Here is a 27,707-nt window from a genome sequence, read left to right on the forward strand (position 1 = left end):
CTGGGGCTAATAATACATTACATGTTAATAAAAAAATTAAAAAATTAAAAAAATAATGTCTATACCTTTCTAAACTAAAACAGTATTAATCGGAACTAAGTGGTTCATTTCAGGAATGAGAGAGAGTGTTTTAATGGTTTTTGAAATGTGTAAGTCTCCGTCCCCTCTCCCCCACTCTAAACTATCCCCATTATAAGTCCCCATTTAACCAAAAGGAATGTTTTTCTATCCTTTCTTCTCCATCTAAAATGTCCTTCCATATCGCATTTCACTTGACCACAATGTTCAGGTGAGTGAGAAAGGAGTGAAATGGAAAGCAGATTTCAAGGTTGACAGAATCCATGGATTTTGTTTGTTTGTTTGTTTTCTACTATAACCTCTTAAGTCAATAAATACGTGGTAAGTTGGCATTTGGGTCATGGCACTACAAGATAGAGCCTGCCGCAATAATATTCTTTAACTTCATTTCGGAGTCTCAAAAATAATGTTATTTGGTCTAGTCATTCAAGAAAAATTGGCATCAGTGGCTTAAGAAGAGCCTGTAGAAGGAGCCCGTGGCCGGCTGAAGACGAGGCAGGTTTTTCCTATCCAGAGCAGTTGTGTTGGGCGGGTGAAGAGCTGCCAGCCGGCTTGCATCTGGATAGGCGTCCATGTCAGGAACGGTATGCAGCAAAGTCGCGTGCTGGTGCATAGGGTTGGTAGTGCCTTCGGGTGGGCCCCGGTCTCCGGGGAGTCATGTTCATGTAGTCACTCTGAAGGATCCTGCTCCTCCTACTCTTCATCTGCAGAAAAGAGAAGTGTCTCTGTGAAGGGGGCCAGGGAACAGAACGAGATGTAGTGGGAGTAGCTCTAAGACTGGGCGGGGGCGGGCAACACGGACTGACAAATGAAGCTGAACACACCTGTATTCATTGAGCACCTTGGACCAGGATAGTGCCTAATCAAACCTAACTTCTTTGGACTCTTCTAAATTAACACGCAAAATCTGAATCAAAGAAGGTATTTGGGTTGAATGTACCCATGTTACCCTCAATGCAGTCATTTGATCTAAATTCCAAAAGCACATCTAATTAATATATCCACCGTTGATGTGTAAATACTCTTGAAGGCCCTTCCTCCTTTGAAAAGGTTAAGCATCCCCACTGCAATATTCTTACATCTGTCATTTGCTTAACAAGCCGGTTTTGCATCATTAATCCGAGAGAAACTTCACCCCTCTAGAGTCTGAAATAATCATAAATTCATAGCCCTGGAGCCCAAATTAGTGGAGAGGTATAGTTTAAGACAACAAATTACATTCCTATTCTCTTGTGTGTATGGACATTTCCATAAAGATAATGGTGTCATTTATCTCTGTTCCTCAGATTCACCTCCTTCTCGATGAATTTCTATCAGGGGTGAGGGAAGTAGGGGCAATACTAAACCCAGAGCAAGAGTTACATGCACTGGGAATCTTAGTATAGTTTTTACTGGAGGTCAGGAGCATCTTTTCTGAACCAATGCAATGGCAAAATTTACATGTTTGTTAAAAGACCCATAAAAATTCTGAAAATAGCTACCTGGGTTTCCAAATTCAGAATTCCCTATTATGAAAAAAAAAAATGTCTATTTCTAGGCACCTAGGCCTGATGCGTAGATACATGGAATGTGAATGACATGAACACTTGAACAAGTAAGTGAGCAAGTGACTTCTGCCCTGGTCTTATTTCCATGCTCCTCCCTGAGGCTTGTCAAATGAGCATGAGCAAGCTGGAAAAACCCTGGCTTCCACATTACTAAATCCAACTAACATGTCCTCATCTTTCTCAGGCCTCATCTTTTGACTTCTTGGTAGCATTCTCTACTGATGATTACTCTTGCCTTTTGGAGACGCTCTTCCACTTTGCCTTCCCTAAGATGGCACCATGATGGTTTTCATCCTACTTGTCTGGCTACTCCTTCCTTGCCTCCTTTGCAAGCTCATCCTTCTCTAAGTAGCCATTCAGTGTTAAAGCTCCTCACAGACCTTCTCCTTTACTTACTCCATCCTCTCTCTCTAGGCAAACTCATCCCCATTTGCAACTTCAATTACACCTATTCACCCAAATTTCTATCTCTGGATGGGACCTCAAAGACATTTCAAACAAAACCTGTCCAAAAGAAAACTGAGATCCTCCCCTAAAGTCTGGTCTTCCCCCAGTGTTTCTCAGTGAGTGACACTTCTGCATATACAATTGCCCAAGACTTCCTAAGCCTCATCCTTGACACTGCCAGCTCCCTATCCCTTGTCCCAGGGGACAATTGACAATGTCTGAAGGTATTTGGGGTTGTCACCACTGGGAAGAATGCTATGGCATCTAGTGCGTAGAGGCCAGAAATGCGACTAAACACACTATGTTGCACAGGGAAGCCCCTGACACCAAAGCATTACCCAGCCCAAAATGTCAATAGTGCCAAGACTGAGAAATCCCGATCTAAGGAATCTGATCATGAAAAAGAATGGGATGAAAAGGAAGCAAATGATACAAAACATGGGACCAAATTTAGAATGAATATTGTCGGATTGCTTGACCTTTCCTTTTTGCTCATCCTCAGAAATGACCAATGATTTGAGCCTGGTAGACTGGAAGGAGGCTGTTCCATCCACGGATATAAGGCAGGACAAAAGGAGAAGTAGATTTGCAAGAGAAGGTTTGTAAATTCAGCTTTGGTCATTTAGGATATAAATGATGGACGGGTTATCCAGCTGAAACGAAGAAGAGGATAGTGTTCAACAGACATAATTGGGAGATTCATTCAAGAGAGGTAGCCATGGAAACAAAGTGAGTGAGGGAAGTTGCTCTTCAAACATCGTGGCTTTACATCCTTTCCATAAATAAAGACCAGCGTTCTCTCGAGCACAGGGTTATGGCAGGGCAGGATAAGGGCAAGGAAACCTCTGCCTCTGAATACGTGTGGAAGGCTGCTGCTGATACCCTGGAAAGCACTTTAGTACTTACTCCTGCTCTGACTTCCCTTGCCAGAACACAAAATGGCAGTCTTTGCCTCCAAACACTCAAATACAACTATAGCTGGTAGAGAAGCCCCGATAAGGTCTTCACTGTTCTATGAAGTCCACTAAAGATGTGTGATTTCAGGACCATTCCTCCCTTGCCCTTGCACCACCCCCGCCCTTACCCACCTGTTTCCTGGAAGCAGCAGCAAGACACAATTCACTTAAAGACACAGTCTTCAAGGGCACGCTTGGTTTAAAGGAAGATACCACCTATCCACACACTGTCCACATTCCCCACATTGTGACTGATCGTGGAGAAGACCGTGTTTTCAAAAAGGTTCCTTTAGACTAAGAAAAAGAATAGGTTTTCCAGCTCAGCTGGGTGAGTGGAGGAATGAGTGACAGTAGCAGGTGCTGTTCCCCAGCAGGCTGGTAGAGGGGAGCACTTTATTTATTCAAATGTAAGCAACAAGTCAAGAGCTGGGATAGAATGTGCAGCTGCTCCCAGAAACCCGCTCAGCCTACAACTGCCTACGGTAGCACATCACAAGCCCTCAGGAAGTTCTGGAGAACAGCCCCTCACACCAAGGCATAGAGCAGATCAGCCAAAAATAGGCTCCCAGAATAGGACCCAGGAAATGGCTAACCTCTTGGGATCAACAAGGTGCTGGTTGCTTAAACAGTAACAGCAGCAAGAAAAGATGAGCTGGGGTGGGGGGTGTGATGTTATCTTATAAAATAAAGATATATATTTATTTCACACCCTTTTGGTCAGATAGTACAAAGACCTAGGCAAATAAAGGATTCTTATTGGACAACCTAATCGACCATAAGAGGCCGCAGAAGATAAGATCATGCCAAGCACTGGCTCTTCCTAATTCACAGGGAATTTATGAAACAGAATAAGACCAAAGTTAAGTTTTATCAAGACAAAGCAAGTAGTGCTACCAAAGAAAAACCTGTAGCATCTATGATACTTCCAAGTTGAAAGTGAACTGTTTAAATTCACTGAAAATGAGAAGGCTTTTGTTCCTCTGGGTGATGCCAGTCACCGAGCCAATTAGTGCCCGATTATAGTAACTGATATTCTAATGTGTGTTTATAATAAGTTTTAAATGATGAGCAGTACCCTTCTGGCCACCGAAAGTTAAAGTAAGTCTCAAAACTATTTCCTGGGAAGCTGGTATGACACTGACCTAGGTCAGCAATAACAAAGGAAGCACCTGTCCTGGAAGTATATCCATAAAGCCACTTTACCTATATTTTAGATTAAGAAGTTGAAATTCCCAAGAGATAAAAATAAGGACTAAGATTCTAACCTCTAAAATCATTTGGCAAACACCACAGAGGTTCAAAGTGGGAACATAACGTGTATGAAGACCCCAAGATCAAGAAAGATGAGGGACGGAACTGACATCAGAGAAAGAATTTAAGCAATATTTCTCTACATAAAAGGCTCTCAGGGTGGGGCAACTTGGAGGAAGCAAGACGGGTAAATATCAAGTTGCTATCTAGTATAAGGGATTTCTAGGAATCAACAGCCACTTTTTTCCCTGTTCTGCAGAAGAGACAGATTAGGCAAACAGGCAGCCTAACCAATGTCCATCTCTGCCCCTAGAGTTTCCAAAATGTTAGCAGCATGTGGGGATCGATCAAGAGGCAGACTTTGGAAATAGGCCAACAGAGTTTAAAAGGAATAGCATGGAGGACATTAGGAGAAAACAGGGAAAAAAGAAGGGGGAAAATCAGAGGAGAAGACAAACCATGAGAGATTATGGATTCTGTGGAACAAACTGAGGATTTTAGAGGGTAGGGAGGTTGTAGGGGGTGAGTTGGCCCGGTGATGGGTGTTAAAGAGTACATATATTGCATGGAGCACTGGGTGTTATATGTGAACAATGAATCTTGGAACACTACTTCAAAAACTAGTGACATACAGTATGGTGCCTAACATGATAAAAATAATAATAATAATTTAATAAATAAATAAGAATAAAGGGATCTCAGGTAGGACACCTGGGTGTCTCAGTCGGTTAAGCATTGGACTCTTCGTTTCAATTCAGGTCATAATCTCATGGGTCATGAGACCAAGCCCCATATCCGGTGCTCAGCAGGGAGTCTGCTTGAGGATTCTTGCCCTCTGCCCCTCCCCCCCCCACTCTCACACTCATGCTCTTTCTCTCTCAAATAAATAAATCTTTAAAAAAAAAAAAATCTCAGGCTAGATCCATCATTTACATGATTGTGAACCCAAGGCTGCCCCCCTCACCTCTGTCCATCCCCTGCCCTGCACCCCCAGCACCAAGTCTTTAGTAAACAGAATGGTTTCACCAGGTGTGGGTTGCAGAAATCACTGACCCATCTATGGTTTAGTTAAATGTGTAGAATATCCCTTAAATATATGTTCATTTAAGTCCTTAGTTTGGCCTTTAGGAAGGTTATTAATGCATAAATCTGATAAGCACTCATTAAGCATTAAAAATGCTTAATACCACATGGATGGTATATATCAAGAGAAATGGTCCTTTATCCTTGAGGAGCATACATTTCTTATTGAAGAAATGACTCACACATGCATCTAACATAGGAAAAAACTCAAAGACAACGTGAAACCAATGCAGGAGACATTCTGTCCCACACCATGTACATGAGAAAGGGAGGTTTCTGAGTAAGGGAAAGACCGTCGGTAAGGGAGTCCCATCTTAACGTTGGATATGGTCATCAAGATGTGTTCAAACCTTCAACTTTGAAGGAGGTAAAGAAAAATACACCAAGCTCATTACATGAACATTTGCACAAATTGGTAAACTCTAATTCAGTGCTGAGAACTCAGAAAAGTCTAACTCCCATTATGGTTTCATAATGACAGCAACCATACTTGGCCTCACGAAATTCAACTGCTTCAGAGGAGATAAAAATATGACTCAGATAAACAGACCTAGTTTCTTTGCTAGGTTTGAATGCATAATTTCAGTAACCAAATTTCTCACAATTTTGGACCCTGAACAAAAATTGTGCATTGGTTTCAGTGCCTTGATTCCCAAGTTGTTAGATTTTTATACATATATGTATATCAAAACTATTTTATATATCATCATGATATTGCAAAAGGGGGAAAAGAAAAGTAACTGGCCCTAAGACTCGATCCCCACTCCTCAGCTTCTTTTTTTGCATGGCCACCTAATTACTACCTTCTGGAAAATAGAATTCACATTAGATTTTCATCTCAAATAAAGCTAAACAGGTTAAAAGAGAAAGGAAATAACAGCAATAATACTAACAATCATGTATTAAACAGAAAATGAACCACATGGGCAAATTTCTTGAATGTGTTCAGATTACACATGCATGGAAAAGTTACACAAAATAGTGTTGCTTCTCTTACCCAGCAAGCACAAAGAGCCACTGTTACTAGCAAGCTATAGAAAACTAGGACTCCACACACCACCACCAGTGCCCAAAATGGCTTAGAAGACTGAGGAGACGGCTGCACTGGACAAAGATGTTTCTCTGAAAAATAGAACAGAATGTGTTAAACATGGGAGTGGCACTTGAGTACATTCCCTTCCTTTTGAACTTTATAGAAGAATGGGAAATGGATCAAAATATGCAAAATATCACCAGTTTATAATGTGTAGACTTCCTCTCTGGGACTTATCCAACCCCACCATTGATCATGACCTAGTTTTCAAGACTGCCACTGAAAACTCTTACTCTAGAGCGGTGCCCTGGTAGAGTTATGTGTTACCTTTCACATGGATAATGGTCCCATTGCTCTTCTCATTGTCTATGTAAGGAGGTGGATACATGACCTCGATTTTGCAGAAGTAAATATCTGTTTGGTTAACAAACAACTTCCGAAGGTAGAATGTCACTGTTTCATTGCCCAATTTCCCATCACAGTCGAATCCTGTGCTTGAGTAGAACTGAGGCTGGTGGGAGTAATTTCCATTCACAACACAGACTTCCACGGCACTGTCTACTCCCTTATAAAGGGATGCCCGGAACTCCTTTGAGAAGAGGTTGTGGGTATATTTGCAGCTCAGGTTGACCTCATTGTTGTACACCACAAGCATGGGCAACTGCTTCACCAAAATCTTGTTTTCTGAAGAAGGAAAAATCATTTGCTTAACATAAGAGCGTGAGGACTTTCTTTTCCCCCCTGAAATCAAGACATAATCATTAACAAAATAAACGGATCTCTAGCAAAGGCTTTCTCTCGGCAGATGAAGCTGCAGGAGTGCTTTGGAAGAAAATTATAGTGAGAGTTTAAAAGTTTGCATTTTGATATTATCTGCATCCTCCTTTGACTGGGACAATGCAGTATGTTTTCACTTGGAGGGCAGAATGTGGCCTTCTGTTGGCACTGAGACCACAGCTACGCATTTGGAATTTTTGAATCTGTGCTAAGATTCCAAAGATGTTAATCATGCTTAATTGTTTATCTTCCTGATTGAGTGGGATCCTTGGAAATGGCTTTGGAACACCTGACATCGATACCCAAATAGATTTGGCTTTAAGTTGTGATACAGGCTTTTGTGAACTAAAATGTTTTGAAACGTTTGGACTTTGCTTATTGGCCATTCCAAGAGTAGGATAAAAAGTAAGAGAAGACACAACCCAAAAAGCTTAACTTACCTTCCGTAGCAAATTCTGAGAGGAGACTTCTCAAGAACTTCCCATATTTGTTCTCTTAAATCACAGGAGATGGAAGGGGTGTACAAGAGCTCCCCCTCTACTCCATTTTTCTGCCTCAATGCTATTCCAGTAAATGATCAAAGAATCTGGAGAGCATCCAGTTCAATCTTTGCACTTTTAAAGCAAAGAACCTGAAGCTAGGTATTATAAACCTACATGAGGAAGAGAACACATGTATTCCATCTTGTCTCCCATTGCATCCCCATTGCCTCTCTAAAATCGCCAAATAGATGGTGAGCAAAGCTGCGACTAAAAACCCAACTACAACCACCTGAGAAACAGACCATTTAGAACCACCATTCTTAACCACTAAAAATCAACTTTGCAAATTTCTCTAAATTTTCCGTCACTCTTAAACAATGAATTTCTCAAAAATAATGAATGGTTTTGCGTCTCTGATTCAAAATTTAACTCCAAAAAAATTGCTGTTATTTTGGGTCATGCTAATAATTGTTTACGTATTTGCATTCTTTAAAAAAAGGGTTTTTTGAAGCCACACCCCACACACCCATACTGAAGACCCAAATAAAATTAAAATCTATTAAAATAAAACCTACAATTTGCCCTGGATTTGCATTCAAGTGCTCAGGTGTTTTGTTTTTGCTTTAGGAGAAAGGAAGATGCATAGAACTAAATTACTAGCAGTTTTCCATCACCTGCATTGTTCTCAATTCTGGCTGTACATCAAAAACTTCAAAAAAAAAAAAAAACCCTTATATCCAGTTCCCATTTCCAAAAATTCTGATTTAATTAGTCTATGCTGGACACAAAAAGGGATTTGTATTGTTTCTTCTCATTTTTTTCACACAACTTCCTGAGATATAATTCATGTACCATAAAGCCGCTCTCTTTTTTTAAAGTTCACCTTTTTAAAATATACAATTCAATGGTTGGGTTTTATTTTGTTTTATTCGAGTATAGTTGACACACATGTCACATTGGTTTCAGGGATACTACACAGAGAATCAACAACTCTATAGTTACGTTTCACTCACCACTGCATAGCTACCATCTATCACCACACATCAGTATTTACAATACCATTGACTGTGTTCCCTATGCTGCACCGTTCATTCCCAAGTCTTACTCATTCCACAAGTGGAAGTCGTATCTTCTACTCCCTTTCACCCATTTTGCCCATCCCCCCACCTCCCTTCCCTCTGGCAGTTGTTTTTTTTATTATATTCACAAATTGCAAATGGATGGTCACTATCTGATTCCAGAATATTGTATTTTTATTGCCCCCAAACAGAAATCCCCATACCCGTTAACAACCACTCCTCATTCCTCCTTCCCTCTAGCCCCTGACAACCACTGAACTATTTTCTGTCTCTATGGATTTGCTTATTCTTGGCATTTCATATAAATGGGCTCATACACTATATGGCCTTTTTTGTCTGGCTTCTTTCACTTAGCATCATGTTTGCAAGGTTCATCTCTATTGCAAAATGTATCAGGACTTCATTTATTTTCATGACCAAATAATATCCTCTTGTGTATATACATACCAAGTTTTGTTTTTCCATTCATCATTTGCTTTCACTTTTTTGCTATTATGAATAATGCTGCTATGAACATTGATGTCTATACATTTTTGTATGGACGTATGCTTTCAGGTCTCTTGGGTATATGCCAGGAGTGGTACTGCTTGGTTATATAGTAATTCTGTTTAGCTTTTTGAGGAGCTGACAAACTTTTCCAAAGCAACTGCACTATTTTACTTTTTTTTTTTAAGATTGTATTTATTTATTTGACAGAGAGAGATCACAAGGAGGCAGAGAGGCAGGCAGAGAGAGAGAGGAGGAAGCAGGCTCCCTGGCAAGCAGAGAGCCCGATGCGGGACTTGATCCCAGGACCCTGAGAACATGACCTGAGCCAAAGGCAGAGGCTTAACCCACTGAGCCACCCAGGCACCCACTATTTTGCATTTTACCGAAAGTGTCTGAGGATTCTGATTTCTCCACCTCCTTCCCAACACTTGGTATTGTTCATTTTCTTTACCATAGCCATTCTGGTGGATATGAAACAATATCTTATTGTGGTTTGATATGCATTTCTCAAATGACTGGTAATGTGGAGCATTTTTTATGTGCTTTTTAAGCATTTGTCTCTCATTCTTTTTTAAAGACTTTATTTATTTGACAGAGAGAGAGAGAGAGTGAGAGAGAGCACACAAGCAGTGGGAGGAGCAGAGGGAGAGAGAGAAGCAGGCTTTCTGCGGAGCAGGGAGCCCAATCCCCGGCTCGATCCCCGGACCCCGGGATCATGACCTGAGCCGAAGGTAGACACTTAGCCAAATGAGCCACCCAGGTGCTCCATTTGTCTATCATTTTTAGAAAAATGTTTATTCAGATCATTTGCCCACTTAACCAGACTGCTTTTTATTGTTGAATTATCAGAGATATTTACATATTTTTGATGCAAATTCCTTATCATATATAAATCTTACCAGATTTACAAATATTTTTTCCCATTCTGTGGGTCATCTTTAGTATTGTCATAAAGATTTCCCCCTTTGATTCTAATATTTAGCAAGGGTTGAAAATCACAGTCTTGTAACAGATTTCTCAGGGTGACAGCATATCAGAATCAGCTGCAATTTAAAAACCCTTGATTCCCAGGTCAATTTAAGCAGAATCTCTGTGTATAGAACCCAGACATCAGTATTTTTGTTTTCTCAGGAGATTCTAATTTGCAGTCAACTTTGAGAACCAGTGACTTAACAATTGAAAATTCATTTCTTATCCTCAATTCCCAGGCCTCCACAGGTTTTTCCAGTCTCATCTCCTCAAACCCAATCTTCCCAATCAGCCAGACTATTTAACATCCCAGCAATACACTGTGTGAGCATTCCTCTTTCCATACTTTGCTAACTAAAGTTCATGGCCTAGAGCATCTCTCCCTTCTTGGGTCTCAAATGATTACTATCTGTATCACTCATTTGCCATTTGGTCAGGTTCTACATGTGGAACACCTCGTGCTTCATATACTTCAGGCTTTTATGTGTATTTATTTCCTCTAGACTTCCAGTTTCTGGGTCTTCTTTGAGCAAGAACAATCTGTTATGTTTTTTTATATACTTCTGTGATCTTAATGATAAGATCTCATTAAATAATCAATAAGTGAAAGGTGGTAATCTGACTGTGTCATTATTATCAGCAGTGAGGTCTGATTACCATCTCATTAAATCCTTATTCAAAATTTGTGTCTCCACAACAACATTAGCTTCATTTATTATTCACTCAAAACCCCCTTAAAGCACTGAAAAGCACACGTAGGTAACCAAAATTTAAACCCATCAAGATAGGGAAATTCATGGGGCGCCTGGGTGGCTCAGTGGGTTAAAGCCTCTGCCTTTGGCTCAGGTCATGATCCCAGGGTCCAGGATGGAGCCCCACATTGGGCTCTCTGCTCACCAGGGAGCCTGCTTCCCTTCCTCTCTCTCTGCCTGCCTCTCTGCCTACTTGTGATCTATGTCTGCCAAATAAATAAATAAAATCTTTTTAAAAATAGGGAAATTCAACTTGTTTTTGTTGTGTTTCGTTTTGCTTGGTTTTATTTTTATTTATGTAGAAAGAATCACTGGGCCAGTTCTGATTAAAAGAGCCAAATCCAGCAAGAAATGCCTGCTTTTCAGGGAGTCCGGGTTAGGTGCTGGTATTTCTGCTTACTGACACCTCCAGGGATTGTAACTGTCCCTAATTATCTGGATTCTGTGTCAAGAGGCAATCAAATTCTTCCTACTCTGCCTTTGAGAGATGACATAAGGGGGAAAAATAAGCATAGGAGTTCTTTGCTAGGATAACAAAAGGGAGCATAAGCAGGAAAACCGAGGAAAGCTGGAGAGAAACCCTGGACCCAGTTTGGGTTCCTCTTCCTAGCACCCACAGTGAGGTGGAGAGAGGGAAGGGAGAGGGAAGAAGGAAGAAAAGCTCTAGCATCTATACTCCAGTAGTTTGCTTAACATGTCCTGTATCACTCAGAATGTGACACCCTCCCAAGAGGCACACAGAAGGAAAAAGTCTATTTCCCAAAGAGAACAGGGCTCAGTTTCTATCCTTGGGCAGCTACAGTCTGGTGGGAAAGAAAGATTCACAAACAGCTACTTTTAAGATAGTGGCACAGTGATCTGCAGGGCATTTCTGCAAGCAACTAGAAAACCAGCTAAGGATTTCTCAAGGTGACTTCTGACCTGACGTGGAAGTATGCACACATTTATTCAACAAGTTTATTAGGTAAAAGCCTTGCAAGATGAGCCTTTGTGTCAGGGTGAAGTGAGGTAGGAGAGTATGTGGTGGAGAATAGGGTGTGAGGTCATGTACTATAGGGAAAACAAGAGAAAAAGAAGGGTCTATGCAGAGGAGATAAGGAGGTGAGAAAGAGTACAGCAGATGTAAGGAATTAGAGCTGCTTCCATTTTGCCAGACCATGACTTGTAAAAGAAAATATTGGCAAAACAAGCATAGTTCACAGCTTGGGCTCTCTTGCTGGTGATGGGGACCTATTGAAGTATCGTGAGCAGAAAGGTGATTTCATTTGCTATATACCACTTTATTAAAAATGTGGAAGGCAAATTTGAAGGGCACAAGCGTAAAAACATGGAGACAAGTTAGGATACAATCATAGTGACCTAGGTAAGAGGTGATAAGCGTCTGAACTATGATTACAGAGAAGTGGATGAGCTCAAGAATTATGTGCAGGTTAAAACTGACAGAACTCAGTGTTGGCTTAGATGTGGTGAGTGAGAGAGGAGGAGTTAGAAATGATTATCCTCAGGCCATACAGACCAACCAATAAGTAGTACTGTTTTTCTTTTACCTACATCTCTTCTTCACTCATTATGAGAAACTGATGACATCTGAGCTATGAAAAAAACATTCTTCCAGCCTAAGAGATCACTGCAAAGAGCATATTAGTTACCTCAAAACTAATTGACTCCCTGGAGTTTAGTTCACTGTTTTCTGTTCTCACAAGGGAGAAGTGGTGGTCTTTCTCTCCTGGAACTGGCTTTCCTTCGCAAAACATAGTGTAGTGGGATAACTAGAAGATAGACTTTACTTCCGCTCATCATGGGGCCTCCAAATTCAAACGTGAGCATGGTTATAGGGGATTTCTCTGAACCCATTCTACCTCAGCACTGCAAATTACACAACCTCTCAGAGAGGAGTAATCCAAGTTCTCAGGATCTTGACTGGGGGTTACATAGTCCATATTCTCCTTGTTGATGGCACATCCAGCAACTTCAAAGGGGAAAGAAAAGTCCTTTTTTGTGTGACTCCTTGTACTAAAATTTGTTGGAAAAGAACTTGAAAAATAGTGATGACACGGCCATTTGATAAAAAGAGACATCCAATGTATTTGTCAATGTTTACTTTTCCCTGCCTTCCATGTCAGCACATAAGTTTAACGTTAGGTGCTATGCATGAAGTGGTGTGCCAACTATATGCTAGTGTGTGGCAATGATTCCCTAAGCTTAGGGTTCAACCCAAGTTAAAGATCAGCTGATAAAACTTCTTGTTTTCATCATTTATATCCTGATAGCCCTTGGTCCCACCTTGGTTCATGTCAATTATTTAGAGAAACCTAAGTAAGAAACCATCTCATAGGATTTCAAAATCTACTGCTTTGAAGACACACTAAATGAAGGAAATTCACTTTTGGTGGTAGAAAAAGAGAACCAATTTCTCTAAATGATACTGAATATATGTGATCATTATAACTTACAGTAGACACAATAATTCTTGTTTTTTTCTTAAAATGGAGCATTGTGAAAATGTGAACCCCTCACTCTACCGGAATGAGTATTAACATGGATAAGTCATAGCTACCAATAACAGGAACATCAAATGATATTTGGCTTTGAAATGTATTTTTAGTTCTCTGAGTTTCAGGGAATCCGCGAGACATCAAATAATTTAAGAACACATTGCAAAATTTAAGAACATACCCAGGCTCAGAAGACATTAGAGAAATATTTAGCTTCCCTATACTATCTTGTATTTGAGTACTTTCATGCTAGGAATGAAGAGCACCCTTCTCAGGTTATTTTGGTCTTTGCAGACCTAGCCTTTCCTTTCCTTCTTGTGAGTATTTAAGCAAGGTCCACCTAGGTCAAACCTACTGCATTAAAAGAGAAACATTGTCAATCCATCAATTGTATTTGCTTCTGGTATCAAAAGATTCGCTTGGCTGACATTTCTCTAACTGAATTGACAAGTTGTTTTGATGATGAATTTAGTGCTTTGCTTTCAAAGCCTTTCCTAGCAGCTAAATCAGCTAAAGGTGTGGAGACAGGAAGCTGTAACCTCAAACCTCTTTCCCTCACAACTCCTCCTTAACAACAGGCAACATGAAGAGTAAGACTGGAGGTGAAAAGGTACTTATCTGCTCCTTATAAGTAAGGCAGTGCGAGCTAAAAGATTTCCCACAGATAATCTGTGAATCTTGTGATACAGCTGACTTAGAAAATGGGAAGTTGCTTGTGCTTCCATGAGAACTGGTCACCAAAAGAACAAAAAACAAGACAAAACAAAAAAACCTTTCCCTTTTTGCCTGTTGTAAATGGGTCAATTACTATATTAATAACCCATCAATTCTCTGCACAGATGGAGTGGATAACCATCTCTCAGGTGTGGTTCCAAGCACCAGAGAAGAAATCCTGCCCCTAAAAGGACCCTCCTCACCAACTCAGTTAATGCTTGGATTTCAAAAGAAGATGAAGCCTAAAAGGCAATATGGGAAACACATTGACTTAAATTAGTAATTGCGGCCTACATTCACAGGGCTACAAAGTGCTTTTTCCTATTTTATCTCATATGAACTCCATATTAACCTGTGAAATAAATAAATAGGACAGTCATCTCTATGCGCATTTCACAGATGGGGAAACTGAGGTTAAAGAGGTCAAACAAGTTGCCCAAGTTTATAGGACAAGTGACCTTTATGACTTGGCTCATGCTTCATGACTTCTAATCTACTGGTGGTTTTTTTTTTTTTCCTCTGTTAGTTTGTATCAAAATTTCAACACGATTTCAGTGTTTGATTCTAGATCTTCTCAAAGTTGAAGGATAATTGGATGGTATTAGAAGTGAGAGTTAGGGAGGAAAATACCATTGAATAGGGGAGTAGATGGAGTGGAATCAGGACAAAACTAAGTTAAATTTTTATTTTCTCCAACATTTTGCTGGAGTGCTCAGCTGGAGGGAACTCTGGAGGTGACCTAAACCAAAACCTTATTTTATAGAAGAGACAACTGAAAACAAAACAAAAAAAAATTGACTTTTTAAGCAAGGTCACACAAATAATGGAAAAGCTAAACTTATTTATTTATTTATGTTTCTAGGAATAATGTTTGAAGTCATGAATGTTTTATTCAGAAAGCCAACTTTGTGCATTCAGCAGATTCACTTGATTTCATGGTCCTATTTAGAAAAAGTATGTTTCCAAACTTTCTTGGCTTGTAATGCATGTGCACAAAACATTTTCTTGTGATTTCAGAGACTTCCTAAAGGTTATGATGGATCCCAGATAAGGCCTACAGACAATACCGTCATGGGAAATGCCTCTTCTAAATTATTTCAGATCCACAACCAACAATGATGCCATCTCAGCTCTCCTATTTCAGCTTGCCCAAGTTTGAACAAAACACTTGGAACATGAACATTCATCAGTATATAACGTCACTTTTCAGTCTAAACCTCATTGAGCAAATTCTCAACCTCAGGACCTTTGTGAATTGCATACATTTATCATGTCTAATTTAGGATATGCTATCTTTCCTTTTCTCTATCATAGCACCACAGAGAAACAGAACCAGAGAGTGGAGTAGACAGCACTCAAGACAGAGATTTGCATTGAAACGTTAAGGAAGCGGTAAAAGGAGATATGATAGGTCTTTAATTAGCAATGTGACTTTCTTTCGGAACCTCTTAAGAACTTCATTGGGTTCCATCTCTGCACATCACAATCGGTTTCTTTTGCAGCTTAAAAATCAGATCATAAGATCCTAATCACGTCGTTTCCTTTTTTAAAATTCTGACTGAACAGAATTTAACATGTCAGGCAGGAACCAGAGCAAATGAAAGCTTTCTATTTTCAACCATCTTGCCCTACAATGTTTGTGAACACACTGTGAAGGTGACACTGGTTTCCCTGGCACAGAGCACCTCCCTCCTGACCACAGAACTGATGAAGTGACTGTAACTTTCCTCTAAGTACATTTCCTGTTCAGGCCTAGGATACCCTTCAACACGTGGCCCTCTGACCACTTGTTCCTTTTTAGGCTCCAGAAGGGCCAGGCTTGTTCACAGGGCAATGCAGTGTTTGCTCAGAAACCTGCAAGACCAGCTGTGCTTTCTGGGAGGAAAGTGGCTCTCTCCTCTGTTGGTGGCTCTGGAAATCTAGCTGGTGGCTCAGCCTCCTACAGATGTGAGAAAGAGGAGTAAAAAACATTCATCAGTCTTTGACCATCTTCTTTGAGTTACTAGGAAGATAAAAACAAAGCTATGAATGACCTAGCATACCTTAAATGGCTCCAGACCCTCTGAAGTTCATGATAAAGTGGGCAGGGGTTGGGTGGAGAGTAACAAACATCACATTTTCAAAATAACTTTGTGGTCATTCCATCTAGTTTTCTAATGGCCATCATCTTGAAAGTCTCCCTGTTTTCCCAAGGCTTAAGATTTAAGGAAAGCTCCGCCCAAAAGGGGCTGTGAAAAAGCATGTGGTATATATATGTTATCCCATTCAGGACCCCAGCAGAAAACAAACGGCACACTCAAAATTGGGCAACAGGAGGAAGGTATATTTTTAAAAGTACTATTGGCAAAGGTGTAGAGGCCACAAGGCAAATTCTAGAAACTGTAGTTCATGGCAGCAGAGTTATGAGCACCCTTAGGTCTAAAAGCTCATGGGCAGGGTGAGGTTACCAGAACCAGAAGGAAAGAGAATCACGTAGAGGAGGCCACCATGACAGATGCAATGACTTTGTTCAGACAAATAGACCATGGGATCAGCCCTGCCCAAGATTGTGTGTGTACAACTATCAGTTCTGTCTAGCACATTTATTCTTATCGAAAGGGTGACTTTTATACAAAATCTAGAGACCTTAGTTCAAACAGATGCAAATGATTATAGATAGGTAGCAATAAAAATAGAAATAATAACCTAATTAATACATTTACTCAGCAAGCTGCCATTAACCAGCACCAGTCTAAGCTCCATAACTATTATGCTTCATACAACTGTCAGGAAGTAACTCCGAGATCAAATAGTTCAGTAGCAAAAAGTCCCAAATGAGTATCTAGTCATCAATTATGAAGAGAGAAAAATTACCAAAATGATCAATAAGTACTTTCTGAAAAGAAATTTCAATGTGTCCGAAAATTGTTCTTTGGTATTCTGACTTCTGCCATGATGAAGTCATGGATTTATTCAGTAAATAAATAATAGAACCAAATGTACTAGGTTCTTGGGAGATGGAAGATGTAAAAGATACAACCCCTTTCTTCTAGAGGAAACCCTAAGGTAAATACACCATTAGCTACACTCTAGTGCCATGTATGGTCCATGAACCCTGTCTTAACCGTCATATAAAAGAGGCCTTGTTTCCAGTCGAGATGATTTTGGAGGCTTTTATGAAGACAAACTGGCCTTTAGCTGGGCCATGAAGTCGGGGGTAAATGTAGACAGGCTAAGATGAAGGAAATAGCTTTTAGTATAAAGGTTTATTGGGGATCAGCAGAGCATTCCATTTACATAAAGGGGAAATAGGTAAAGATGGTGGCTTCCAAGCACAGAGAGACTTTAATGCCAAGAAAAGGCACATGGATTTTGCTAGGAAGGCAACAGGAGTCGTTGAAGACACCTGAGTTGAGAATAGGGTGGTAAGTGCCCCTTCAGGAAAATTAGCACAGTAGTGCAGAGCACACTTGCTGGAGAGGGTAGAGAGGAGGCAGAGACCAATTGGGAGGCTGTTGCAATAGCTTTGATGTGAGATCACAGGGTGTGAGGTGCAGAGGAGGCAGCTGGGATGGAAAGGACAGATGAGGAGTGGGTACCCGGTTGTACTCACTGACGGTGAACGAGAATCAGAAATGACATGGAGTTTGTGGGCTGGGGAAGGGTGAAAGCAGAGGCATTGTTGGCAAAATTAGGTTTGTTTGGAGAAAAGCTGCTGGGTTCAGCTTCAGATACACTTGGTTTGAGTGGTGGGTAAAGCATCCCGAAGGAAAGGTCCAAGAGTTAAATGTGTTGGACTAGAGCTCAAGAAAGTTACAAATAGATATGTATATCAGGATGTCATCTGTATTAGGATTACAGTTAGTATTAAACATGCCTAAAGCCATTTCCTGCACTGTCATCCATCCCAAAAGCTCAGACACAGTACCCAGGGTGTAAGCGCTCCAGGATTCAAACTTCCTAAACACAAAGCAACATAAATGGGTATGATGTGACCCAGCCCCTACAGTTCAAAGGTCTACAATTGTCCTCTCAGTCCCTAATGCTAGAAGATAATCTAAGAGGCCAAGAAGGCAGAGCACCTTATATGAAAGCTTCCAAACCCCTCCCAAATATCCAATTTTATTACCCTAAAAGGTTGCCTGCAATCTAAACCATAGGTAACTAGGACTTCATAGCTTTCTACATAAACAGTATAACAATAACTCAATCTTACATCTCCAAAGAGTCTGTGCAGGGCCACCTTGACACATACAGAATCTTCTAGGCAAATGTCATGACTTGGAAGTTTGAAAATAATTACTATGTGGAACCTTAACATTATATAGGAAGGTGGAGGAGAAAAAGAAAAGAAAAAGCCAAGTCGTGCCATAATTTCCAAGCATCTTTGGACCTAACACTCTGGTTTGTGGTCTCTCCAAGCAGTTTCAGATATTGCTGTTCAGCGGTTCTTTGTATTTTCTCTCTCAGATCGTAAGAGCATCCACAAAGTCGTGGGGGGTTGAGTTGTCTTGTTAAAACTGATAAAAGCCAGTTTTATTGCATGTAAGAAGGATGTTTAAACCAGAAATAGACCTAAGATGTCTTCAAGTCCAACCCCCTCACACATCAGACAAGGAAATGAAGGCCTAGAAAAGATTTTGTCACATTTCAACAGACTAAAACTCCTAATCACATCCCCCCTACCTTGAGAAATAAGTGGTGTTAGCTTTTAAGTTTTAAAAAAATAAAAGGGAATGGAGGGTAGTAAAACAGACATGGCCTCCCCAAAGCCAACGGCAAGCAGCTACATCATTGGTCCAAAAAACACAGGGAGATGCTGAGACTCAATTTCCTGACTGGAAACTGGAGCCCTGCCCATGATATTGGGCAGGATTGATCTGAACCTCATGACCCTCTTATTTCAGCCATGAGCTGAGGCCAGGCCAAGCCATATTGTACATTTTTGAAGGCTCAGACAAATTTAAAATGAGATGGGCGAAGTAAGTCTTCAAAGTCAAGGCATGTGTTATCCAGTGGCCCTTGCTGATACAGGTTTAACACTAAAACCTGTTCTGAGAGAATGAAATAGATATATTTTTTAAGTAAAAGTTTTTAATATCAAGTATACCAGCATGTAATCACCCATCTACCCCTTCTCCATCCTAACATTATATGGCTGCCTGTATAAATCTCTTCTCTCCCTCCCCATTCTTCTTAGAGATTTGTCCTCTTCTCTCTAATACTCCCATCCTCTGTGCTCCAAATCTTTCTCCCCATCTCCAGGTGACAACTGCCTCTGTCCTTCATTGTCCTCCCTCCTCCTCTTTTATTTCCTAATGGCCCTTCAACATGACACACACACACACTCAAGAACAGCACTTGGTTCCTTCTACATCTTAAACATAATAAAGTCACTGGGTTTGCAAACATTTATTACACACCTACACACATCATATACAAGAAATGGTGAACATCACAGGTGATAGAACTTCCCAATTGTCTTTACCTAACAATTTCCTCTCTTTCTACTATCCCTATATTGTTCCCCTCCACTTTTTCTTGACCTTTTGAAGTCTTATCTTCCTTTCCTACCATTCTATCTAAGCTCAAAAGTCCCAACTGGCCTCCTTTTAGTCAAAACCAATAGCCTTCCCAGGCCGCTATTCACTTCTTCCCTTATATAATTGATGTTATTAAGCACTGTCTCTTTTTGAAATTCTTTCCTACTTTGGCTTTAGTGATGTTCTATCAAGTCTCTTTCTCCTCTTATCTCTCCAAACATGTTCTTTGTCTCCTTCGCTGGTTGATCATCCTCTTCAGCTGACTCCTACCAGAGCAATTTTCCAGATACAGTTCAACTCTCTCCTTTCTACTGCCATCCTTACCCATGACATCAGCTTTACTCCAAAGATGAGGATTCTGGATATTTTTTTCTTACCTGGCTCCCATAGCTTCAGGTTTGTACAGGACATTTTTCTGCCATTTCAAGCCTTTACTTCAAACTCAATGTTCTAAAACTAAACATCAGTTTGCCCCAAAACTCAATTGCACAACATCTTGATTGCAGGTGGTGATACCACCATTCCTCTATGAAGCCAAAAATCTTGACATCACTCTTGATGCCTCCCTCTCTTTCACAAATCAGGCCCTATATCCTGGAATTTCTACTTTTCAAGCATCCCTCAGAATAGTCACTTCTTGCTGTTCCCACTTTTGCTACCCAAATTCTAAACTAATACCCACCTCCTGGCCAAGTGTTATAATGTGAGCCCCTTGCCATTAGTCTCTATACATTCTAGACCATCCTGCTTCCAAAAGCTTCAAGCTGCATCAAAATGCCTTGAAAAAAAAGTCCAAACTTGGGGTACCAGTGCTCAGTCCTTGGTTTGACCTGATTCTACCCTACCTTTCCTCACTTCCACACATTCAGTTCTGGCCAAGAACACAAAACAATATCCCTGGTTTAATTTCTTTATTTGTATTGCTTCTCCCTTCTGAAGTTACATAGAGTTGGTTAAGAATATGAATCCTGGAGCAAGGGTCTGGATTGACTCACTCACTAGCTGTGTGACCATAGGCAAGTTGCTCTGTCTGCTCCATCCTTCAGTTTCCTCATCATACAGATAGAAGATCATCGCAACTGTTTCAGAGGATTTCAGGGAAGAACACATTATTTAATATAAGGGAAGCCAGGGAGAATAGTGCCTGGCACATTATAAGTGAAAAATCAGTATTAGCTAGGAATTATTATTAAAAACATTATCCATTTAAATCGTATCTAGCTTTAATGTCCCATTCAATTCTCATAAATGCTTACTATTCTATATTACTATTCTATATTAATCTTACTAGAATATTGATGTTGTGCTTCCTCATTTTAGTACTAACTCATTCATTTCCTTCTTCAACAAATATTTGTTGAACACCTAATAATGCTGCCAACACTGTGCTGGAATCTTCAGTTATATCTTTGCTGTGCTGTGAAGTTATAATAATGAATAAGACATGATCCTGCCTGCAAAGAGCTCATAGTCTAGGAGGAGAAACAGAAGCATCACTGCACAATAACAATTTTGGGAACCCTGAGAAGGAAGGAAGTCCCTCACTTTGCCATTTGGGGTCTCAGAGAAGGCTTCTTCAAGTGAGAGGTGTAGGGGACATTTCAGATTACAAGCATAATGTATACAAAGTCATTAAGGCATGAAACAGCAGGAGAAGTAGCCAAAGACTTAGTTATCTGTTTCCCCACGGCTATATCATGTCATGTTTGGTCTTCTCAGCTGGATTAAAAAGTCAATGGCTGCAGAGAGAACTTGGTTAATTACACAAGCAATTCTTGTGTGCTAAGTCCTTATACTTCTTTTCCTCTTTTTATATTCCTTCAGACTCCCATAAAGATTAAAATACAACAGAGGTTTAATAAGTCTTTGTTAGATTGAGTTATACTGCCACTGGAACTCCTCTTTCAAGTCCATAATAAAGGCTGAATACCCAGGGAGAGCTTCCTCAAAAGAAGTGAATCTTGCACTATAGTCATGAAACGAAAGACGAGTAGGATTTGGATAGGTGGAAAGGGGGAGAGAGGGAACCCCAGGAAGGCTATAGCATCAGAAAGGTCAAAAACGCCCAGAGCAGTCTCCACAGGGACTGTGAAGAAAGCTGCAATTTGGGGTTTGAGGGTCTTATATTAGGGTGTGAAAGAAGATTGATCAGATAAGCAAGAGGGGTCCAGCCTTAGATCATCCAAAACATGCCGAGGAACATTGCAAAATCACTTTTCTTTAGCATCTTCCAGCAGCCATCATCACAGCCACCTTTTCAATAGCTTGAGAGATATCTAAGTCCTTGACCATCTCTAAATGTCTCTGGTTGAATTCACCAGTTATATGGATGCTGCTGCTTATAACTAAATTAAATTATTACATACAGAGAATGAATAAAATAAATTACCACAAACAGTGAATCATTCACGATGATGCTAAATTGAAAGAAAAAAAAATCTAGAAAGATTTTACAATTCTCATTTTTACTTCATTGAAGCTCAGACTGGGTTTTTTGTATCAGTCATAGAACCTAGAATAGCATCTAGAAGATGTTAATAAATACCTATCAAATGGGCACATGAATGAAGACTTGTCCTGCTAACATGTAAGAAGAAGGAGGAACTTTACAGAACAGGAAGCTAGTACTTTAGAGAACAGTAACCTAGTAATACCCTGTTTTAGTCTCCCCGGGAGCTTCAGTAAAAGGAAACATTCTTCCCATATGTGCCCATTCTCACCCAGTTTCTATGGGACAGAGTCCGTGGATCAGAAATGGAACCCTCCTGGACCCAACATTCCTAAAGATGGTCTTAAATTCTGTAGCCTTATTAGTAGTAGTGTTCAATACCAAAGAAAGTCATCGGGTTACATGGAAGCTGATTACAGCCACAGTGATGTTCTGATACCTTCAACATCTGTTAGGTATCCCTAAGCAATGAAAAGCACAACCCTCTACCTTCTCAGCAAGTGTTAAAAAACAAACAAACAAACAAACAAACAACCACCTATGTTCCTAACAAGGGAATCGATGTCACTAATACAATGTAACACATGTCAGTAATGCAGATTCTTGTATGAATGAGTGGGTGATGAACAGGAATTCCTGCCGTAATCAATACATTACATGGTGAATTGTGAGCCATGAAGTTCACTTAGATACTGCAGAAAAGGGTCACCGATTAGATCAGAGGTCAGAGTGAACTATGAGTGGGTAACATTTATGACACCATCAGGAACCATTAACGCAGTTACCGTGGCAGCCAGAGTCCCACAGATAGTGAAGATGATGACAAATGAAAAGATGACGGTAATGGTGATGCAGAGATAAAGTTGCAGCTCAGAGTTAAGTAAGAAATTCTCCATCACAGTGCAGGTTTTCATCCAGCACTGAAAACATAAACACACGTAACCTGCACGGTGATACACAGACTCAGTCAAGACGCCAATGACCTTAATATTTAAATACCAAGGGGCACCTGGGTGGCTCAGTGAGCTAAGCCTCTGCCTTCGGCTCAGGTCATGATCCCAGGGTCCTGGGATCGAGCCCTGCATTGGGCTCTCTGCTCGGCAGGGGCCCTGCTTCCCCCTCTCTCTGCCTGCCTCTCTGCTACTTGTGATCTCTCTGTCAAATAAATAAATAAAATCTTTTAAAAAAATATTTAAATACCAAGACCAAAGAAGTCTAAACTCTCTTTCTCACATCCTCTAACAAATGACCAAGTAGCCCTTGACCCCATCCAGTGCTCCTCTCTTCTGAAGTTCAGGGTCATCAAAATGAGGGTAACAAGCAAGAAGTTAGACAACCATTTTGCAACCACTTCCCCACGGGGCCTGTGTTCCCTTCCCCCTGGCTTCAGGGACCCCTTCTCATGCAAAAATTCTCAGTCTGAAAGCTTGGGGTACCATGTTTTGATGACAACACCGTGTCAAGAAATCGCCATAAAAGAGACAGATTTTTCTAACTAACACAGCTTCGAAAACCTGAGTCCCCTTCAGTCAGTCACAAAACCACCCAGATGTCGTTTTTTCCCAGAAGTTCAGCCAAACCAGCTACTGAGAAGAATACTTATACTGGCCTCTGTGTATTTCCATAAGTAACAAACTTCTTGAAGAAAAGAGGCAAGCAAACATTTAACCAAGATGAAAGGGGGAAATGAAAGATTTTATCCTTTTCAGTGACCTGCTGCAAAATAACTGTGCTTTGAAAGATGGCCTGCCCTCTGATTTGTAGACAAGAAAGTTGGCAATCGTGTCTCCTTATCTATGCCTACACTAGTTAATAAAAGAGCTATTGTTTTAGAGATGATAAACCACAAACGGAATTTTCTTCTAGGATATTGGTAGCATAAAAATTTTCATTTTGTAAATGTCAGCACACTGCCTACAGGAAATACTTGAAGGGAAATATCCACACAGGGTAAAAGCTGAATGGTACTCATGTGGCAATCGTCCACTCATGAAAATAGAACAAAGACATTAAAAGGGAGGACAGTCTATGTCTTAAGAAGAGACAAGATCCCCACCCCTCCACCCATAAGAAAGGTTTTAATGTGAGAGCTTCAGAATTATGATCACAGATTCATTTCTCTTTCTAATCTCTCTGTGAAAATGACTCATTCTATTTCTTGATATTGATATATGGATATTGATTTTATAGTCCTTGCTGTACAAGTTTTTTCTGGATGGTTGCCTTTGGAAAAAAAAAAAAGAATGTAATATCCTGTCTTAAACAACATCTATACATTTGAAATGCCCATTGAATTTACTTGAGATAACAAAACACCCAGTCAATTTTTTAAGTCAAAAACAAAACAAAACAAAACAGGCTACTGTGCAGTGGACATCAGGTAGATAGGCAATCTGCGGACGACAATGCCTTTTCAATGCTCATCTCTCCCTCTCTCTTCCTTTCCTAAACCTACCCTCATGGCAGCTCGTCCCTATAAGAGGTCAGTTACTTGCCATTATGAACAACTACCTCAAAGGGGGCATTTGCTGAACTAAAAATGAACTCTTTCATTACCTTGCTTTGCTGAGGATTTTTTATTAAAAACCAACCATCTTCCTGCCTTCTGTGCCTCTCTCAGGAAAAAAAAAAAAAAAAGTGCCAAGGGAAATCCAGAAGCATTGGAGAAATCAATCATGTTCGAACTGGCCATTTTGACAGTTTATTTGCTGAGGTTTGGGGAGAAATGAAAGAAATCCTCTCCTGGAAAAATAAGTTGTCCTGATTTTTATCTTCATACTGGATGATTAGCCTTGTTGAAAAATGACCAATATTGCCTGAAAAATCTATGAACAATGCCATCTATTTTAGGCACACTTCTTCTATCATCCGTCACAAATTGGTTCCCTTTCAAGGAACTACAGTTTTAAATCAGACTCCTATTTGAAAATTCAACAAAATCCTATCAATTTGTGGATCTCCATTGCATAATTACTCAAATCTGGTAGGAAACATGTGACTTTAAGAAAGGAATTGTGTAAGTGAATTTTTCCTCATGTTCCCTATATGCCTCTTTAAATTAGTTCATAAAAATCTTTCTACAGCGTCATTAAAATCATGAAGAATTAGGTTAGGTTGAACTTTCATAGAATAAGCATTTTAAGCTATGCTGGGAGCCAGTGAGTTAGAATCTTTAAAATTAGTGAGGAAAGGGACTGTTCTTCCTTTTTTCCTGTTTTTTAAAAAACTTTTTTTCAAATTCCAGTTAGTTAAGATACCATGTAATACTGTTCTTCCTACACACACACATACACAATACACCACACACATCTCAACATAGCCATACCAGAGAACTTTCTTAATGCTGGGGAGGACCAGAGAATTTTACCTTATCTATAATTTCTTCATGGAGGACAAATACAGACAAAAACATATGGCAGGCTTTGCACCATTGATTAGAATGGATCATGCATTTTTGGTATGATGTAGTTATTTTATCACAAAAGTTTCTTTTACTGAGAGAAGCACTTCAAAAGTGCCTTCTTTGGCCCTTTCCTACTTCATTAGATGGCCACTCAGCATCAAATCATAAATGTTGTTTCAGGGGTGAGTTGGTCTTCGCAATGTAGATGTATCTCAAAATAGAAAACAAAGGTCCCACATGTGTGTATCCTTAACAGGGTTCTGAAGCTACCCCCCTTTCAATAAATGTTCTAAAGGAAAAATCTAAAGCTTTGTGTCTTACCAAAAACATCTTCAAAAGAGATTCAGTGAGTTGATGACAGATGGATGTCCACAGAGCACATCAGGAAAGTATTTTGTGTACAAATACTTAAATAGTTTCTGTGAGAATGAGCTTCTCTTTCCTTTCTGCCTATTCTGTCTATCCTTTCCTTGTAATTAATTAAGAAATTTTAAATATTTTTTAAAATAAATTCTAAAGATCCCTTAAGATAGACATTAAAGACCTTCTTTAAAATCAATTTTAAAGATTCTTTTGAAATATATTTGGTAGCTCTAAATGCTTGGCACCAGATAGATGCTGGGGCATAACCCAGCTCACCAGCTTATGTCTTTCACTGAATGGGTACATTTTATTAATACACACAGTTTGTAAATATGCTCACTGGCACAGAAGGCAACAAAAATAGATGGGCGTAATTGTAACTATGTCACTTGTGCACATTGGGAAATTATACCCTTTGGAGCCCATGCACACTATGTTAAGAATAACAGCAAATAATGCAGCCTCTACACCCACCAAAATAAATGAGAAAAAAAAAACTGAAGATACTGGCTTTTCAATGGATCTTCAAGAGAAAAAGAACGATTCTTATTTAAACGTGCTCATTCATCAGTACGAATCTTGAGCCAAGTGAGACAATTTTCTAACTCTGAGAACAAGTCGAACAAATACCTGTCTCCAGCCCACCAAAGCAACAAGCTCTTTCTGTTTGGAATTGTGATTTTCCAAAGATGGTTTGACCCCTGGAATTTTCTGGAGCTATGAAATTATAAACCATATCACGTTAGGTGGAATAATGTCATGGTCAGTGGCATATGCTGAAGAGTCAGATTAAAGGTGGTTCAGACCCTGAGTCCCATAACTAATATCTGTATATCCTTGGACAAACTCACATCCCTACCCCTCAGTCTTTTCATCTGAAATGAAGTTCTGTTATAATAGTGTTAGGTATATCCTCCTCATCATCGTTGGGAACGTAAGGGATTTTAATCTAAGATAACAGACTTCAGCCAACTGTAAAAGAAAGTAATTTATTGGCATTTGTATCGTGTCACCTTCTGTAATGACTCCAAAATTCATTCTGATACATTCGATTCGAGTAGAGTCGTAACTACAGCTAACATTCATCTTGCAGGACAAGCTCTGACTATACAAAGCATTTCACACAGATCATTTCATTTTATCCCCACAATGAACTTGAGATGAGGTTATTACCATCCCCAGTTTATAGAGAAGAAAACCAAAGCTTAGCAAGTCCACATACTAGTCTAAACCTAGCTGGTAAAAAAATGGATCAGCGGTATGAATCCTGGAAGTCTAAATCCAGAACTTTCAGGACCCACCTACTTATAGCAGTTGTCATACAGTTTTTTTTTTTTAAAGCAACATTTTCGTAGCTTCCTGTGACACTATCAATTAATAGCTAAATAAGCCTCATTTAATTCCAAAGAATGTTTGTTAAAATATTATACTGTAGATGGAGACTCAATGGATTTCTAAGTAACAGGCTGCCACGGTAGAGCAGAACTACATTTCAATAGTCCACATTTCATAAGTTGTCTGAAATTTAAGAGAAGCCAAGCCCACCAAAGACTTGGAAAGAAAAACCCAGAGGAGAAAAGAAATAAAAAATGTTTACCTGCTACTTGAATCGAGGGGAAGAAGTTGAGAGCCAGAAGGAGCCTGAGGATCATTGTGCTAATGGTGGGCCAGGGCTCCAGCCCCTCCTCCCCGAGGAGCCCGGAATGTGAGGGGAACAGAAGATGTACCTGCTGAAGCCTCAGCGTCTCCGTCATCCACAGCCCCCACCACCTTATTTCCCTCGGGGCACATGATCAAGGGACTCAAACCACAAGGCAT

At 40.0% G+C, this 27,707-nt stretch overlaps 1 protein-coding gene across 2 annotated transcripts; it reads right to left on the reverse strand.

The window, feature by feature from the left end:
* CD28 (CD28 molecule) lies at positions 1 to 27,707 on the reverse strand. Of its 2 annotated transcripts, none has more exons than XM_032859998.1 (4): positions 27,617 to 27,707; positions 6,723 to 7,079; positions 6,360 to 6,484; positions 1 to 782 (listed from the first exon to the last, which is right to left on the reverse strand). In XM_032859998.1, exons 1-4 carry the CDS (start codon positions 27,705 to 27,707, stop codon positions 654 to 656), a joined length of 702 nt encoding a protein of 233 aa, XP_032715889.1. In that variant the 3' UTR covers positions 1 to 653. The 2 variants fall into 2 exon arrangements, with proteins under 2 accessions (XP_032715889.1, XP_032715888.1); XM_032859997.1 differs by having other exon boundaries at positions 27,487 to 27,668.

This window comes from Lontra canadensis, unplaced genomic scaffold (assembly GCF_010015895.1).
Source record: "Lontra canadensis isolate GAN:19392208 unplaced genomic scaffold, GSC_riverotter_1.0 scaffold18, whole genome shotgun sequence".
Lineage (NCBI taxonomy): Eukaryota > Metazoa > Chordata > Mammalia > Carnivora > Mustelidae > Lontra > Lontra canadensis.

Excerpts from the sequence above, each read along its gene's own strand:
- CD28 (XM_032859997.1), bottom strand. The coding sequence starts at position 27,643 with ATGACGGAGACGCTGAGGCTTCAGCAGGTACATCTTCTGTTCCCCTCA. Across the intron at positions 7,080-27,486 it reads CCCCTCGATTCAAGTAGCAG|AAAACAAGATTTTGGTGAAG; the intron begins GTAAACATTTTT and ends TTCCTTCTTCAG. Across the intron at positions 783-6,359 it reads TGGCTCTTTGTGCTTGCTGG|ATGAAGAGTAGGAGGAGCAG; the intron begins GTAAGAGAAGCA and ends TCTTTTCTGCAG.